General features: G+C 41.4%; 1 protein-coding gene across 1 annotated transcript; it reads right to left on the bottom strand.

Moving 5' to 3' along the window:
• Window positions 1–11,644: 11,644 nt before the first annotated feature.
• On the bottom strand, window positions 11,645–13,539 carry LOC133735778 (jasmonate-induced oxygenase 2-like). Its single transcript, XM_062163213.1, has 3 exons — window positions 12,995–13,539; window positions 12,550–12,877; window positions 11,645–12,155 (listed from the first exon to the last, which is right to left on the bottom strand). The coding sequence occupies exons 1-3, from the start codon at window positions 13,465–13,467 to the stop codon at window positions 11,886–11,888; spliced, it is 1,071 nt and encodes a 356-aa protein (XP_062019197.1). The 5' UTR covers window positions 13,468–13,539; the 3' UTR covers window positions 11,645–11,885.
• Between the last annotated feature and the right edge of the window lie 349 nt (window positions 13,540–13,888).

Below are 13,888 nucleotides of genomic sequence, written 5' to 3'. Positions count from 1 at the left end.
ATTTTCGGTTTGCTTCGTTTATTTGTTTAGCCATTCTATATTTCAGTTTACTAGTCTTGTCTTTAATCTGCTTTCTATTTCCTTATTGTCTTTATGCTTTACTTGTTTGATCATGTTATTTATTGTTCGTAGTCGCATAGTAGCTATTAATCTTGAAGATTTCATTCGTTACGAGTTCACCTTTACAGTTGTTATTATTTGGATCCAATTGACTTAAGCCCTGTGACCAGACAATTCATATTCACTCACACTCTCACAACCACACCCAATTCACCCGACCTTCAGCCATCAAGTCCTTGATCCAAAGGCAGCGAACTATCGGCCGAGAATCAGTTCCTTCCTCGGCCAACAATTGCTTGATAAATCAGAACTACATCTACTACAACTACAATTGCACACTTGGCCTTCTGGCCGTGTGCTGGCACGCCCCGCAATCTACTCACCAAGAAGGACATTTGTTCCTTGATCTCTCGGCTTTCTAGCCGAGGTGATTTTCAGAGGCAACAGCAGTACAAGGTTTTTGAAAATACCAGAAATTGGTGCGTCTGTCTCACTTATTTTTCACAAGTTTTGAGTTCTCATCTTGTCATAAACTTGTGAAAAGGTCTGTAGTGATAAGAAGAATAGGAGAACATAGACATGCTTCGTTATTGTTTCGTTGAGAAAATATAAATTGTGCATATTATTTTGTTAAGAATGAAAATAACTATGTTAAGTTTGTTGATGTTGGTACAATTGCTAGCAATCCTTGCCTCTACGTTTGTCATACAGTCAAAGGTTTGTAAGGATCAGTTTGCCCCTGCGAATTCTAATGGTTAGGACTTATTTTACATAAAAGGGAATTCAATAGAGAAGGCTTATTTTTTACATGTTTTGGGTTTTCAACTTGTCATAAACTATGTTCTTGCATTTTTAAGAAGAATTTAAACTCTTCACTTAATTTAACTTTTGTAAATCTTAGGCTGAAATCCAACATGGTGATGCATCAAAGGAATCAGAGTAGAATGTTCACATAATTATACCAATGAGTTCACAACGCACCGGTAATATTTCATTCAGTTTTATTTAAATCATTAATGGACCTTATTTAAGTTGGATTACAAATTAAATGTGTTGCTTTGTACAGATATTTGAAAGTAAGGCTGCATTACTTTAAGAGTGATTCTAGTTGGACCTCCAAATTTGATATTTGGACCTCCAACTTTTTTCAATTATTAATATACTTTGTCAAGTCATATGAAAAGACAAATAAGGACAAAGAGAGAAAATTGAAAAAAAAAAATAAAAAAAAAATACTCTTCTTAAATTACCTCCCTAAATATAACATTCAATTAAATTGAATTTTTTTATTTTTCCGGAATTTCCTTATATTGACATATTGTTTTAAAATTTACCTAAAATAATTAAGTAAAAACAATAATTTCTATAAATGGCCCATCATTTAATACAAAAATAAATTCAAAACAATTTGATTTGGAATTTCCTTAAACTAAATTCATTGAGTATTATGATATAGTTATTACTCGATTTTCGAACTCAAAACCATTGAAATTCCTTCTTTTAGCAAATTCAAAAGGATCCCAGCAACATATCAAGATCGAGAACCTCTGATTAATTTTGGTGGAGGAGAGACCTACTCATAAGAGAGCAATATCATGTGATTTTGATTCATTCTTCTTCTCATGTTGAAGATAGAGATAAAAAGTAGAGTAACATATTGTTGTATCTTATGTTCAAGGGTGTTTTGGTAAAAATAAAGAGGTCTACTTAGCCTTTTAAGTATTCTAAAAAGTAAATTAGAGGTATACTAAGTATGAGAGGTCCAAATAGCAAATTTGGAGGTCCAACTAGAACCACCTTTACTTTAATGGATCCATCCAATGGGAAAGAAAAACAATTGTGTGATTGTGGTTGAGAGGTCTAATTCATCAAATTCGGGTAATATTGTAGAGGAAACCAAAAATAAGATTTTGTTGAAGGAAAATCGACTTAGTGTGCCTTATCAAACTAGGAGTAGTAATAGGAGAGAAGGTTCTAGATTTCCTAATCCTAGTCGGATTAGTATTCCTTGTAACATTAGAATATGTACTTTGTAATCCCTATATATAGGGCTCCTATTCTCAATAATAAGACACAATTCTCCCAACAATTCTCTCTCGAATCTATTTTACTTAAACACGTTATCAGCACGAGTTCTAACCACAAAAGCCAAAAACCAAAAACCTGAAAATCTTTCTTCACCACCGAAGCCCCTAGCCCGTGCTAGCCGAGCCTTGCACCGCAGCCCCTGCTGCCCACTTGCGCGCCCCTGCGTCGCTGCCTGTTGCCCCCTCCCTGCAGCCCTGCGTTCCAGCTTGCTACCACCGAAGCATCCCTGCACCTAGCCCCTTGCTAGCCTGCCTGCTCCTGCAGCCCTTTTTGGCCAGCATACCTGCCAGCCCGCGCGCATACCTGCTAGCGCGCCCCTACGCCCATCTCTGCTGTTGCCACTGCAGCCCTGCCGCACATCTGCTGCCCCTGCAGCGTCTCCGCCAAGCACCTCTTCGCCAGTTGCACTTGCAGCCTTCTTGGCCGACCTACCTGCCGCACCTCCAAAGCCATCTCGGCTTTCCTACCTTCAGCAGTCCACGCAGCAACCATCTTCGCAGCTGCCATACATCCCCAAGCCCACCTAGTTCTCTATATTCGACCTACATCAACTACAAGTTCAAGAATCAAGGTTTCAAGCTTCAATTAACCAAGTAAGTATTTACATTAAAGTTCCCGCTTTCGAAATTTATATTTCCTCCTTCTTTTCTTCGGGGACTTGCAACCTCCCTTCTTCTTCATCCCACATTTCTGTAACGTGGGTTCGATTCTTTGAGAAAGCGGAATCGTGGGGATTCACGCTATTAACGAACTAAGAGCGTTCGTAAGACTTCGGACTAAGAGCGTCCATAAGCATCGATTTATGACCATCTAAACATCATTGTTTCGGTCTAATCCAAATATTCTTGGAAATCGATTTCTTGGTAGCATTAAGGCTCAGAAATCTTATATTAGTTTTCGTGGAAGCATTGACTCCGAAACTAATACGTTCTTGCTTTCCTTTTCAGGATGTAAGACTTGAACGAGCTCAATTTTACTCCATTGGATTCTACGGGCACGGAATTTTCATGTGGGCTCATAATGTTGAGCTCCACCTAATTGCCCTTGATTTATTGCCTACAATCCCGGAGTCTTGTTCTAAAAGAACCACTCAAGGCCCTCAAACTGAGATAGATAATTCCAGGGCATTTACCCTGATGAAGCGCCACATGAAGATGGCCCTCCAGTTTGAGTACATGAATGAGGATAACACTAACAACCTTTGGGTTGCGCCTCGTGAACGTTTTAGTAACATTCACAATTTTCCGAACTTAGAAGCATGATGGAATAATATCCGCTTCTCTAAACTTTGAAAGAGTTATGAAATATTGTTCAGAGGCTCTCTGCATCATATTATTTATGCATGATTGTGAAAAACACAAAAGAACAAATTGATTGAGAAAACCCTAACATGACCATATGAGTCATGACGTTGAGGGTATAAGGTTGGACACCATGGCGCCACTTTTGGCCATGGTAGTACTATTTCCAATGCCATTGGTCCTAGGGACCATATGTATTGTGTCAATACATCTCAATCAAGAGAGCATCCTCTTCATGGTATTTTATGGAGTACCTGATCAATGGTAATCAAGATATCGAGCTATAAAAGACTTTAAATCTAGCGATGAAGATAGAATGCCGTAGATTTTTATTTAGAATAGTCTTTTAATTTCCAAGAATTATGTAATGGCAATTATGCCTTAATCAATAAAATGACTTATTGTATTATCTCTTTTCCTCTAGGCGTACTCAATTAAGTATGATGTCTAGGAAAGTAATTGAGATTAGTGGTACTTAAGAGAGCCTCGCTCCACCGACATCTCTCTACTTCCCTGATCATATTTGATTAGAGTTACCAAACGGATAGAGTGACTACGATTTGTCTACGATTTGATTTTTATATTGGATTAGATTTTGGTCACGAAACTTTGATGTAATCATTGGCTATTATTAATAAAGTATCGATTTATTTTATCTCATGTCTTGGACATATTTTTCGACTTTATTACTTCAAAGATATAAGAGCCAATGGTTTTCATGTGGAAACACATTGTGAGAATGGACAAGAGTTCCTTCTCACAATGTGTTTCCGCTAGGTAGATGTAGAGTATTTCACCCTGTACAGGAATGGAGAGAAGTGGGACTGCCGCTAAGTACTCCTTCAAACTTTGGAATGCCGCCTCACAATTTCTTTCTTATGGGTCCTCTTCATAGCCTTGAAGAATGGGAGACATCTGTCGGTGAGCTTGGAGATGAACCGAGAAAGGGCGGTTAGCTTGCCTTGGAGGCTCTGAACGTGCACTTTCCACACCGTAGACTTCATGTTAATGATGGCTTGAACCTTGTCAGGGTTAGCCTCTATGCCTCTTTTGCTAACTATGAATCCCAGAAACTTGCTAGCGGTGACGCCGAAAAAACACTTCTCAGGGTTGAGGCACATACCCTAGGCCAAGAGAATGGCGAATATGATGCGGAGGTTTTCCACGTGTCCGGCGGCTTTGATGCTTTTGACCAGCATATCGTCCACGTAAACCTCTATTATTTTGCCAAGGTGTTCAGCCAACATAGCGTTCATCAATCGCTAATATGTTGCCCCAGTTCTTCAATCTGAAAGGCATGACATTGTAGCAGTATAGGCCCTTGTCGGTTGTGAAGGTGGTGCATTCTTGGTCGCCGGGGTGCATCTTGATTTGATTATACCCGGAAAAAGCGTCCATCATGCTGAGGAGCTCATGTCCTGCTGTAGCGTCAACCAGTTGGTCAATACGGGGCAGCAGGAAACTGTCCTTTGGGCATGCTTTGTTAAGGCCCTTGAAGTCCACACACATTCGCCACTTACCGCTAGGCTTCTTTACCATGACCAAGTTGGAAATCCATTTAGGATAATTGACTTGGCAGATGAACCCAATGCCTTGTAGCTTGGCGACCTCTTCCCCTATTGCACGATATATTTCTTCGTCGAAGGCCTTTCTCTTCTGTTTGACCGGATAGAAAGATGGTTTGATGCTTAGCTTGTACATGATGATGTCAGGGGAGATGCCTGGCATGTCAGCGTAGGACCATGCAAAGACGGCGGCGTTATCTCATAGAAACTGTGTGAGTTCTGCCGCTATCTCGGGGGCGAGCTGAGCGTCGATGCGGACCGTCCTCTCAGGGTGCTCATCTGAGATACTGACGACCTGTAGGGAGGTTTCCGGGTTGATAGGTTCCTTTTTCACATACTTCTCCTCGTCGTCTTGAGGATCTTCCATTGTATCCGTCAGCGGTACATGATTTCCCACCGTTAGGATCTCATGGCGGCGAGTGGACCGTGCAACCGTTGTTGAGTAGCACTTTCGAGCTAACTATTGGCTTCCTTTCACACAGCCTGTGCAGTTTGGTGTGGGGAACTTCATGAGAAGCATAGACCCGACAACAATGCACTTCAGTTTATTGAGCGTCGGGCGGCCGATGATGGCATTGTAGGAACTGAAGCGATCGACGACAATAAATTCTGTATGTAACTCCCATGTGCATGGGCTAACGCCGATGGCCAGGTGCATGTAATCTGAACCTAGCAGTTGTGTGACGTCACAGGAGAAGTTGAGCAAAGGTTCGTGATCTTGGAGTAATTTTCTGTTCCGCTAGAGTTGATTGTAGCAACCATTGAAGATGACATTCACAGCGGATCCGCTGTCAACGAGGACCCTTCCCACGGACCATTTATCGAGCATGGCGTCGATCAATAATGGATCGTCGTGGGGGAGATGTGCTCCGCACTCTTCTTCTTCAGAGAAGGTAATGGGTTCCCACCCAGATTTTGGTAGTTTAGGGGATCTGTCATAGCGGATGTTGCAAATTTCCTTGGGGTGGTTAGCGCGTGCATAATGCTTTCTTGCTCTATGGGACATGTTGGTGATAGGAGCACCGCCGTTCATTGTGTTAATACGGCGCATGGGCTCGATATTGGCTACCACCGGCGGTGGTTGTCGTACCTTGAACTGTTCCAACTTGCCCTCACGATACGAAGTCTCTATTGCCGTTTTAAGAGCGTTGCAATTGTTGGTGTTGTGACCATTGTCTTCGTGGTACTTGCACCACTTGTCAGTGTTCCTTGGTTTGCCCACTCTTGGGTACTTTCTTGGAGGTGGTGGTGGGATCTGGTCCTTGCACTGATTGTATATCTCTTCATACGAGGCCGTGAGGACTTCATACCGCTGGGAAGACTCTGTATGTTTGTTACGGTTATCCCGATGGGACGAGCGGTTGCTCTTGTGGTAATGCTAGTCCTTTTGCCGCTTGCTTTGGTAGTTGCCCTGTTGCCACTCTCTCTTTTCTTCAGTTGGCGGCGTAGCAGAGGTTTTGTTAGCGGTCTCCTGCTGGCTAGAGAAGGGTTGAGTGGACTTTGCTGGCGTTGGCGGTGTGGTGGGGTTTCTCCATATGTGATGAATTCTGCCTGCGCTTGGAGGACGACCTGGCTCATGACGTGGTCATACGCGGCATTTGGATGATTGTAGTTGAGATGATAGAGAAATGGTCCCTTCAGGAGTCCTTGCTTAAAGGCTGCCAGTGCCATTGTTTTATCAAGATTGCAGCACCGAGATGCCGCTGCTCTCCATCTGGTGACAAATGCCTTCAGTGTTTCCTCTTCGCCCTGCCTGACGTTGAACAACTGGCTTGTGTTGTGATGTCTGGTGGCCAACAGGATGAACTGCGACAGGAAAGCGTTTGATAGTGCATGGAATGATTCGATGGATCTCGACGGGCATTCAAAGAACCAGCTCATTGCCTCACTATCTAACGTTTCGCTGAACAAATGGCAAAGGGTGGCGTCGTCGAATCCCTTGTTGTTAGTAACCTTCTTGAAGGTGTCCATATGGATGAAAGGGTCAGTCAGGCCGCTGTATTGCGGCATCTTTGGCATTTTTACATGTGCTGGCCTGACGGCCTGCAGGCTGCAGGATCCTGGCGGTGAATGGCCCTGGTCTTGACGCAAAGAGAGGATTCTAAATTGGTGTTGGGGGGCCTGCCTCTGCTCGGATTAGCCTTTGTTCCAATTGTTGCATCCCTCCAAGATTAGGGCGGTTGCGTCGGCAGCGGATCCTGCCTGGAGGTTCGGCTGAGATAACTCCCGCCTAGGGACATGTGGATTGCCCTCGGTTCTTGCCCTAGTTGCGGAGCGGTTGTGATTCCGCTTCTCGCTCCAACATCAATCTTGGTGGGGGTGGATGACCCTTTCCCAACAGCTCAGACGGGTTCAGCGGTACCTGCATATGCATTACTGGTGCGGGTACTAATCGTCTGGCGTTGGGTAGGCTATGCCTGGTGCTTTGTGATTGCTCGCTCTATGCTGGGTTAGCGTTTACCTCCAACGCCCTTTTCAGTTCGTCGAACTTCGACATCAGCCTGGCCACTTGCTTCTAGGCCTCGGCCTTTTCCTTGCGCTCTTGTTCGCGCTCCCTATTTGCTTTGTGGAGGTCTGCTAATGCCAACTCATAAATAGCGGCAAGGTCTTGGCCCAGTGGGCGACGACTGCTGCCCGGATGAGCCTCCGCTGAGACCTGGGTTTGTTGGATTTGGGGGGTGGCCTGGGGCTCCACACTGGGATTGATTGGAGTGTTAAATAAGGCGCGGTTAACGTTAGCCGCTGAGTTAACGTTATCCGCTGGGTTGGTGGGTTGGGGGTTGACGGACTGGTCCACTTGCTCTTCGGCGTTTCCCCCGCTACTATTAGTCATGGTGATTGTTGTGGTGGGATGGCCTTTTGCTCAAGGATTCCCACAGACAGCGCCAATATTAATGTCTAAGATTCAGCGGTAGCTAAACCTTGGTTAACTCTTGTTCGAGGGGCGAACCGCTACTTGTGATATTCTTATTGTTCCCATTACCTGTCAAATGAAATACAAAGGGCGTCAGAGGGAGACCGCGGTTACCGGTCTTCTCTTCTCCGATGTCTAAGTTAGTCAATGTATTTATGTTGACAGAATAACAGTAGGTAAGTAGTAAATGCGTGATTAATGAGGAGAGAGGAGTGGACCTTTTATAGGTGGGGAAGAGGCTGACCTCTTCCTTGTTTTCGATGTGGGACTGATATGCTTCAGTTCCCAGCTTCTGATGCTTCAGTGAGGCGATATTGGCGCGGCGTGTGGCGGCGCGTCAGCGGTGATCTGGGGGTGAGCCGGGGCTCAGGTGATAGCCTGCTTGGCTGTGTTTCCGTAGGTCACACCGTTAGTAGTTGTTGGTACCGCTGGCGGTAGTATGAGCGTGGCTCATTATAGCTAATTATGTTTGGCAAATGCTTATGTAAGTACAGATCTTGGAAGTAATGTATTCATGCATCTCCATTTCTTCAGCAATGCTTCACCTTTGCATACATCATATCGTTGAACTCCAGTCAAAGACTTGAGTTCAAGTGATTTCATTTGGTTCCAAAGATAGACTCAAGACAGAAAATGAGAAGACGCGCAGGTTTATGCCGTAAGACATTAAATGCTAATCTTCAACATCAACTAAGGAAGAACTTGTTCTTATCGAAGTTGTTTTTTCTTTTCTTTTCTAGTTAAGGTGGTATATATATAAAAAGGATGTGTATTTAGTAAATAGGTATGGTGTATTGTGAATGAGGATAGTTAAGGAAGTTTGGGGATGTGTTTCTAATAAAATGAAAAAATAAAAAAGTTAGGGCCCGTTCGGTATCATTTTGCGATACTGTTTTTTGTTTTACGAATTCAAAAACTTATGTAATTTGCGTTTGGTGCATTAAATTTGAAAAACAAGAAAAACGAATTTTATGAAACAATTCAAGAAGACAAGAACTATGAATAAATATGGGAAATGACTTTTTGACGTTTTCAATGTTTCCTGAAAACAACCTGCCCTGCAATTAGAGAAAGTGATACATATTTTTTTACTTTTAAGCACATAGATCCACAAACTCTTCTCCTCTCTTTTGATCTTTCTCTCTTTCTTTCCCACAATTTCCATTGAGACTTATCCTCTCTTCTCATGATCTCATCTACTTTATCTGCTGTTTGAACTTTCTTCTTCCCCGTCTTTTTCAATCAATTGAAACTTGCAGAATTATGCAGTAGAGAAGAATGAAGGATTTAGAAAATCCCTCTTTCACGTGTCAGATCTAATTTATACTGATGATTTAGAGTGAAAGCTTCGGTATTTTATGCTTCAATATAATTGGATTATCTCATGGGCAAGAGGAATTAACAACTAAGGTTGAGACATTTGATTGAATTATCTTTTTGAACTAAAGATTCAAGAGCTTGCAACTTCATATGATATATTTTATAAACAAAATTGAGGGATTTGATTCTTCTTGTTCAATCTCCTTCACAATACTCTGTTTCTTTTCTCATAACAACCAATAAAGGATTCATAATCAATACAAACAAAATAACTAAACTAAGTGCTATAGATATGTTTTTTTTTTTTTTTGAAAGGGGATGATAGATATGTTTTTAATATTTCAAGTTTTGAAATACTTGTACCGAACATGTATTTATAGTTTAATTCCCCGTTTTCATTCTACAATCCAATATTACGAAAATAATTTCATAAAATGTTACAGGACACACCCTTAATAGAAGGTGTATTAAGTAGGAGATGGGTATCTAGTATTTTGTAATGTGAGAATAAAAATTTTCATCTTCAAAACTAATCTGTATCTCAACTTCCAACTCTAAGTTAATTTTTGGACAATTGAATATTCAATTCAAGCAGGTAAACTATAACTAATATCGGTTCAGTTTAACAAACCGTACCATGGAAATATTCATTTTTTTTTTTAGAGAATAGATAATTTCATTACTTATCCATGACCAGAAGGCACGTACATCAAATGCTGTGTTATACCAAATCATAGATGGCACAAGCCGCCAAGCAAATTGACAGGTAACCCTCATTGTAAATAGAATGAGCTCACTTATTCGATCCTAAAAATCAAAGGATTAAAACCCTCACAACCTAACTCCTCCAAAATAGTAAAACCAGTGGCCTAGAGACCTCAATTGATATACAACTAGAGAAACTAAGAATTAAACCGATAAAGACCTAAAATCCATTTGATAGGCTAAAAAACTAGAGAAAACTAGAAATAGGCTGAAGCCACTAAGACCACTAGAAAAGCTAGACAAGAAAACTAACACCAGATGTCCAACCCACATGACCAACATACCTGGCCCAAGGACACAGCCCAAATGCCTAACCGCAACCACTAGGACCAGCCTTGAAGTATTGGTGACGAGCAGATACCCGTACCACGACCCAAAACGCCAACGCCGCCGCCACTAACAGCCATTGAAATCGCTGCCGCCACTGACATCCAACGAAGTCTCCATCGCCATAGCACACTGGTTGATCACCTCACCAACACACCAAAGCCAACGACCCTGCTGAACCAGACTACGAGATCTCCACCAGAACGGATCCTGTAAAATTCGTCCTCGCAACCATCTCATCTGCATTTGAGCCACATCTTCTTCCAAAACTAGAGGTCACAGCAGATTGCACACCGCCACCAGTAGCCACCAAACGCTTCCGATCCCATCACCAGTCCGTAGCCAAATCAGAATCGATCTGGTCACCAACCCGATTCAGGTTTCCTTCACGCTTGCAGCCTTGCCGCTCATCCAGAAGCATCCATAAAACTAGTCTCGTCCGACCACGCACAACACACGCCGGCAAGGTTAGAGGCCTGATTAGCATGGCGGCGCAGTCGGACAAGCGAAACAGCCCTGAAAAAGGGAGTAAGTCGCAGAGGCGCATACTAGGGTTTTTCTCTCGTAGTTTTGTTTTTGTATCATGGAAATATTCATGATCAACTATACGTTAGAAATATAGAGAACGGTTAGCGCAACAGACTAACACTAATCCACCAACAAATCTAAGTATTGTTGCATGAATTGCATTGGAAAATGTTATCTAAACTGATAGAGTGAACAATCCAGCACCGATCACATACCAATCATATATTATGTGTCTATCTCTTTCATCACGTAATATAATAATGGGTTAATTTCATTTTACCTTCATAACCTTTACACGTTAAATCAGTTGTGGCCCTGTACTTTTAATTTCATCACATGTATCACTATGCTCTCCAATTTAATCAATCATGTCCAATAATTAGTTTTTTTTTATCAAGTTTTTACAAATTGAAAATGTGGCTTTTATGGGCTCCCTTGTATGATGATGATTCACTAAAGTTGCATGCAAAATCATATCATATGTGACTACAATTTCAAAATACATCACACAATAGTTGGTAAAAAAGCCAAGGGTTAGACAAGATTGATTGAAATTGGTAAGTTCATTGGCATCGGTGATGAAACTAAAAGTGCAGGGGCACAAATGATTTAGGATTTAAAGATCAAGGAGGTAAAATGAAATTTGTCCTTTTTTTATTTTTTGTCTTTTCAGAGAAGAGATAGTTCATAATGCTAAAAATTATCATGTTTATAAGATTAATCAGTAGCTAGTACACTGTTCATTGCTAAAACATTTGTATTTGTGCTTGACAGGATTCTTTAGAATATGGCCTTAAATTTGGACACAAATAATATGTTTTTAGACATTTTATTGCTGACATGGTACATTAATCACACCATGTTTGTGAAGAATCTTATGACTACTCTAGTCTGTATAACTCTGTATACAACATGACATTATTTTCTTACACTGATAATATACTCCATACATTGTTATCACTCAGTTTCAGCGTTATTTAGGAAGCTGAAATGACATTATTGTCGCTCAGTAAACACCTAACTCGCTTGATCTGAAACCCTGAAATGATAGATTTGGATGTTTTCAGCTTTGAGTTTCTTGAAATTACTGAGCTTTCTGAGAGTCAGAAACTTGCCCCAGCTATAGGGCCTATACTTGGCAGGGTTTTGTTTATTGGTGAGCTCCTCCAAAGGCTTCACTTCTGTGTAGTGTGCTGGGTTAAGAAAGAAGGGAACAGAAAACCTCTCCTTCTCTGAGTTTACCATCACCCTATGTTCCACACTCTCATATTTATCGTTGCTCCATACCTGCATAAACATATCCATTTGTTATCAGATACCTGCAGTAGTGTCATAAACTAATGGGTTGAATTCAATACTGGACAGTGTAAGTGTATAAGCTGCAGAATCCATTTCTTGACATAACTTCAAGTTATTCTAGTTCATAAATCAATCTTTTTGCTTTTTTTCTAATACATTAGTTAAACATATGTTCTGGTTCGTTTTAACCTTTTAATTACTGTTTATTGATTCTACTAAATTTTTTCATTAATATTGTAAATGCTCCTTTGTTCTGACTACTGAGATACTAGGCTTAGCTATTAGAAGTGGAAAGTGAGCTGTGCTACTAAACATTAAGATAATTTCATATTAGTTTGAATATAGAAAAGTTGATTGAAGTTTGAAGTGTGGAGTTACTTACCTGAATTATGTCACCAACATTGATGATATAGGCATTTGGTGTAGGTCTGACCCGAATCCACTCTCCATCTGTTTTTCGCTTCACCTCCAATCCTCCAACCTCATCTTGAGCCAGTACAGTTAAGGCACCACCATCCTTGTGGCGCCCAACACCGAGTGCTAACTGAGGGGAAGGGCAAGGTGGATAGTGATTGAGTCTGATAAAACTGGTTTGGTCCTTGAAGTAGCCTTTGAACCTGTCTTCTGGCAAGCCTAGGCTCAACGCAATTAGTCCCATCAACTTTAGAGATAGCTTTTCTACTTCTTGAGAATATTCTTCAAGCACCTCCCTGATGATGACCACAATTTGAACGCAGAAAATAAGCATAAAATTCGGATTCATGATTTATGACATGGGGTATTGATACAGTTACACATCATAAACAATTGAGTATTGATCAGGTTACCTTAATTCAGGGGGGTTCTCAGGCCATTGATTAAACCACTGTGTCTCCTCCTTGTCATCAGGCTCAGTCGAGGAGGGTACTAATGTAGGCTCCTCCACAAGGAAATCAAACACCTCCTTCCAGTCTCTAACATTTTTGGTATGCTCAGTGTCATAGTAACCTACCACACATTTTTCATCCCTCCTAATCTTTCTCTTCTCCTCCAAAGGCTGAGCAAAGAACTTCCTGGCCGCAGTATCAATCTTTTTGCGCTTTTCCAGTGGCACTCCATGGTTGATCACTTGGAAGAAGCCCCAGTTCTTGCATGCATTCCCTATTTCTCTAACAAGCACTTCAATGGCTTTAGGGTCAGAAATGGAGTCTGGGGAGCTTAATGGAGAGAGGTCTATCAATGGTATGCCTTCAGGTTCGATGATGGAGAGTTTAGGTCTGTGTTCAGGGTCTTGGATGAAAGCTGGATCAACTTCTCCCATGGCCGTAAATCTTGATCTTGGTGTTGGTCTGTAGCAATCTAAGCTTGTAAAATACTAGATATGTTAAAAGAAATGTTGCTTTTATAATAATGTCAGTGACCTTTATCGTGAACCTGGACGTGACCTTTTATCTTGCACCTGGACAGGTTATCATGCATTGTTGGGAAGATTACAAAGTCTTGCACGGCTTGTTTTGAGATCATGAGATTTGTGACGTTTGTGGTTACCTGGATCTATATGGTAATTGAGACTAATCAGACTTTAGAAGGTAATTGAAAATTCTAAATAAGTGAGATGGGACTTGTTGTGGCCGCTACTCATTCCCCTCTCAAAGGAGAAAAAACAGAATGATGCCACTGATAAAAATGATAACTCTTCCGACTCTTTTTGTCTAGTTCAGGGTCACAACTGATTTAACGTG

This window comes from Rosa rugosa, chromosome 3, assembly GCF_958449725.1.
Source record: "Rosa rugosa chromosome 3, drRosRugo1.1, whole genome shotgun sequence".
Lineage (NCBI taxonomy): Eukaryota > Viridiplantae > Streptophyta > Magnoliopsida > Rosales > Rosaceae > Rosa > Rosa rugosa.
Note: the sequence above shows the minus strand (reverse complement) of the source record. Positions and strands in the feature narration are given on the sequence as shown.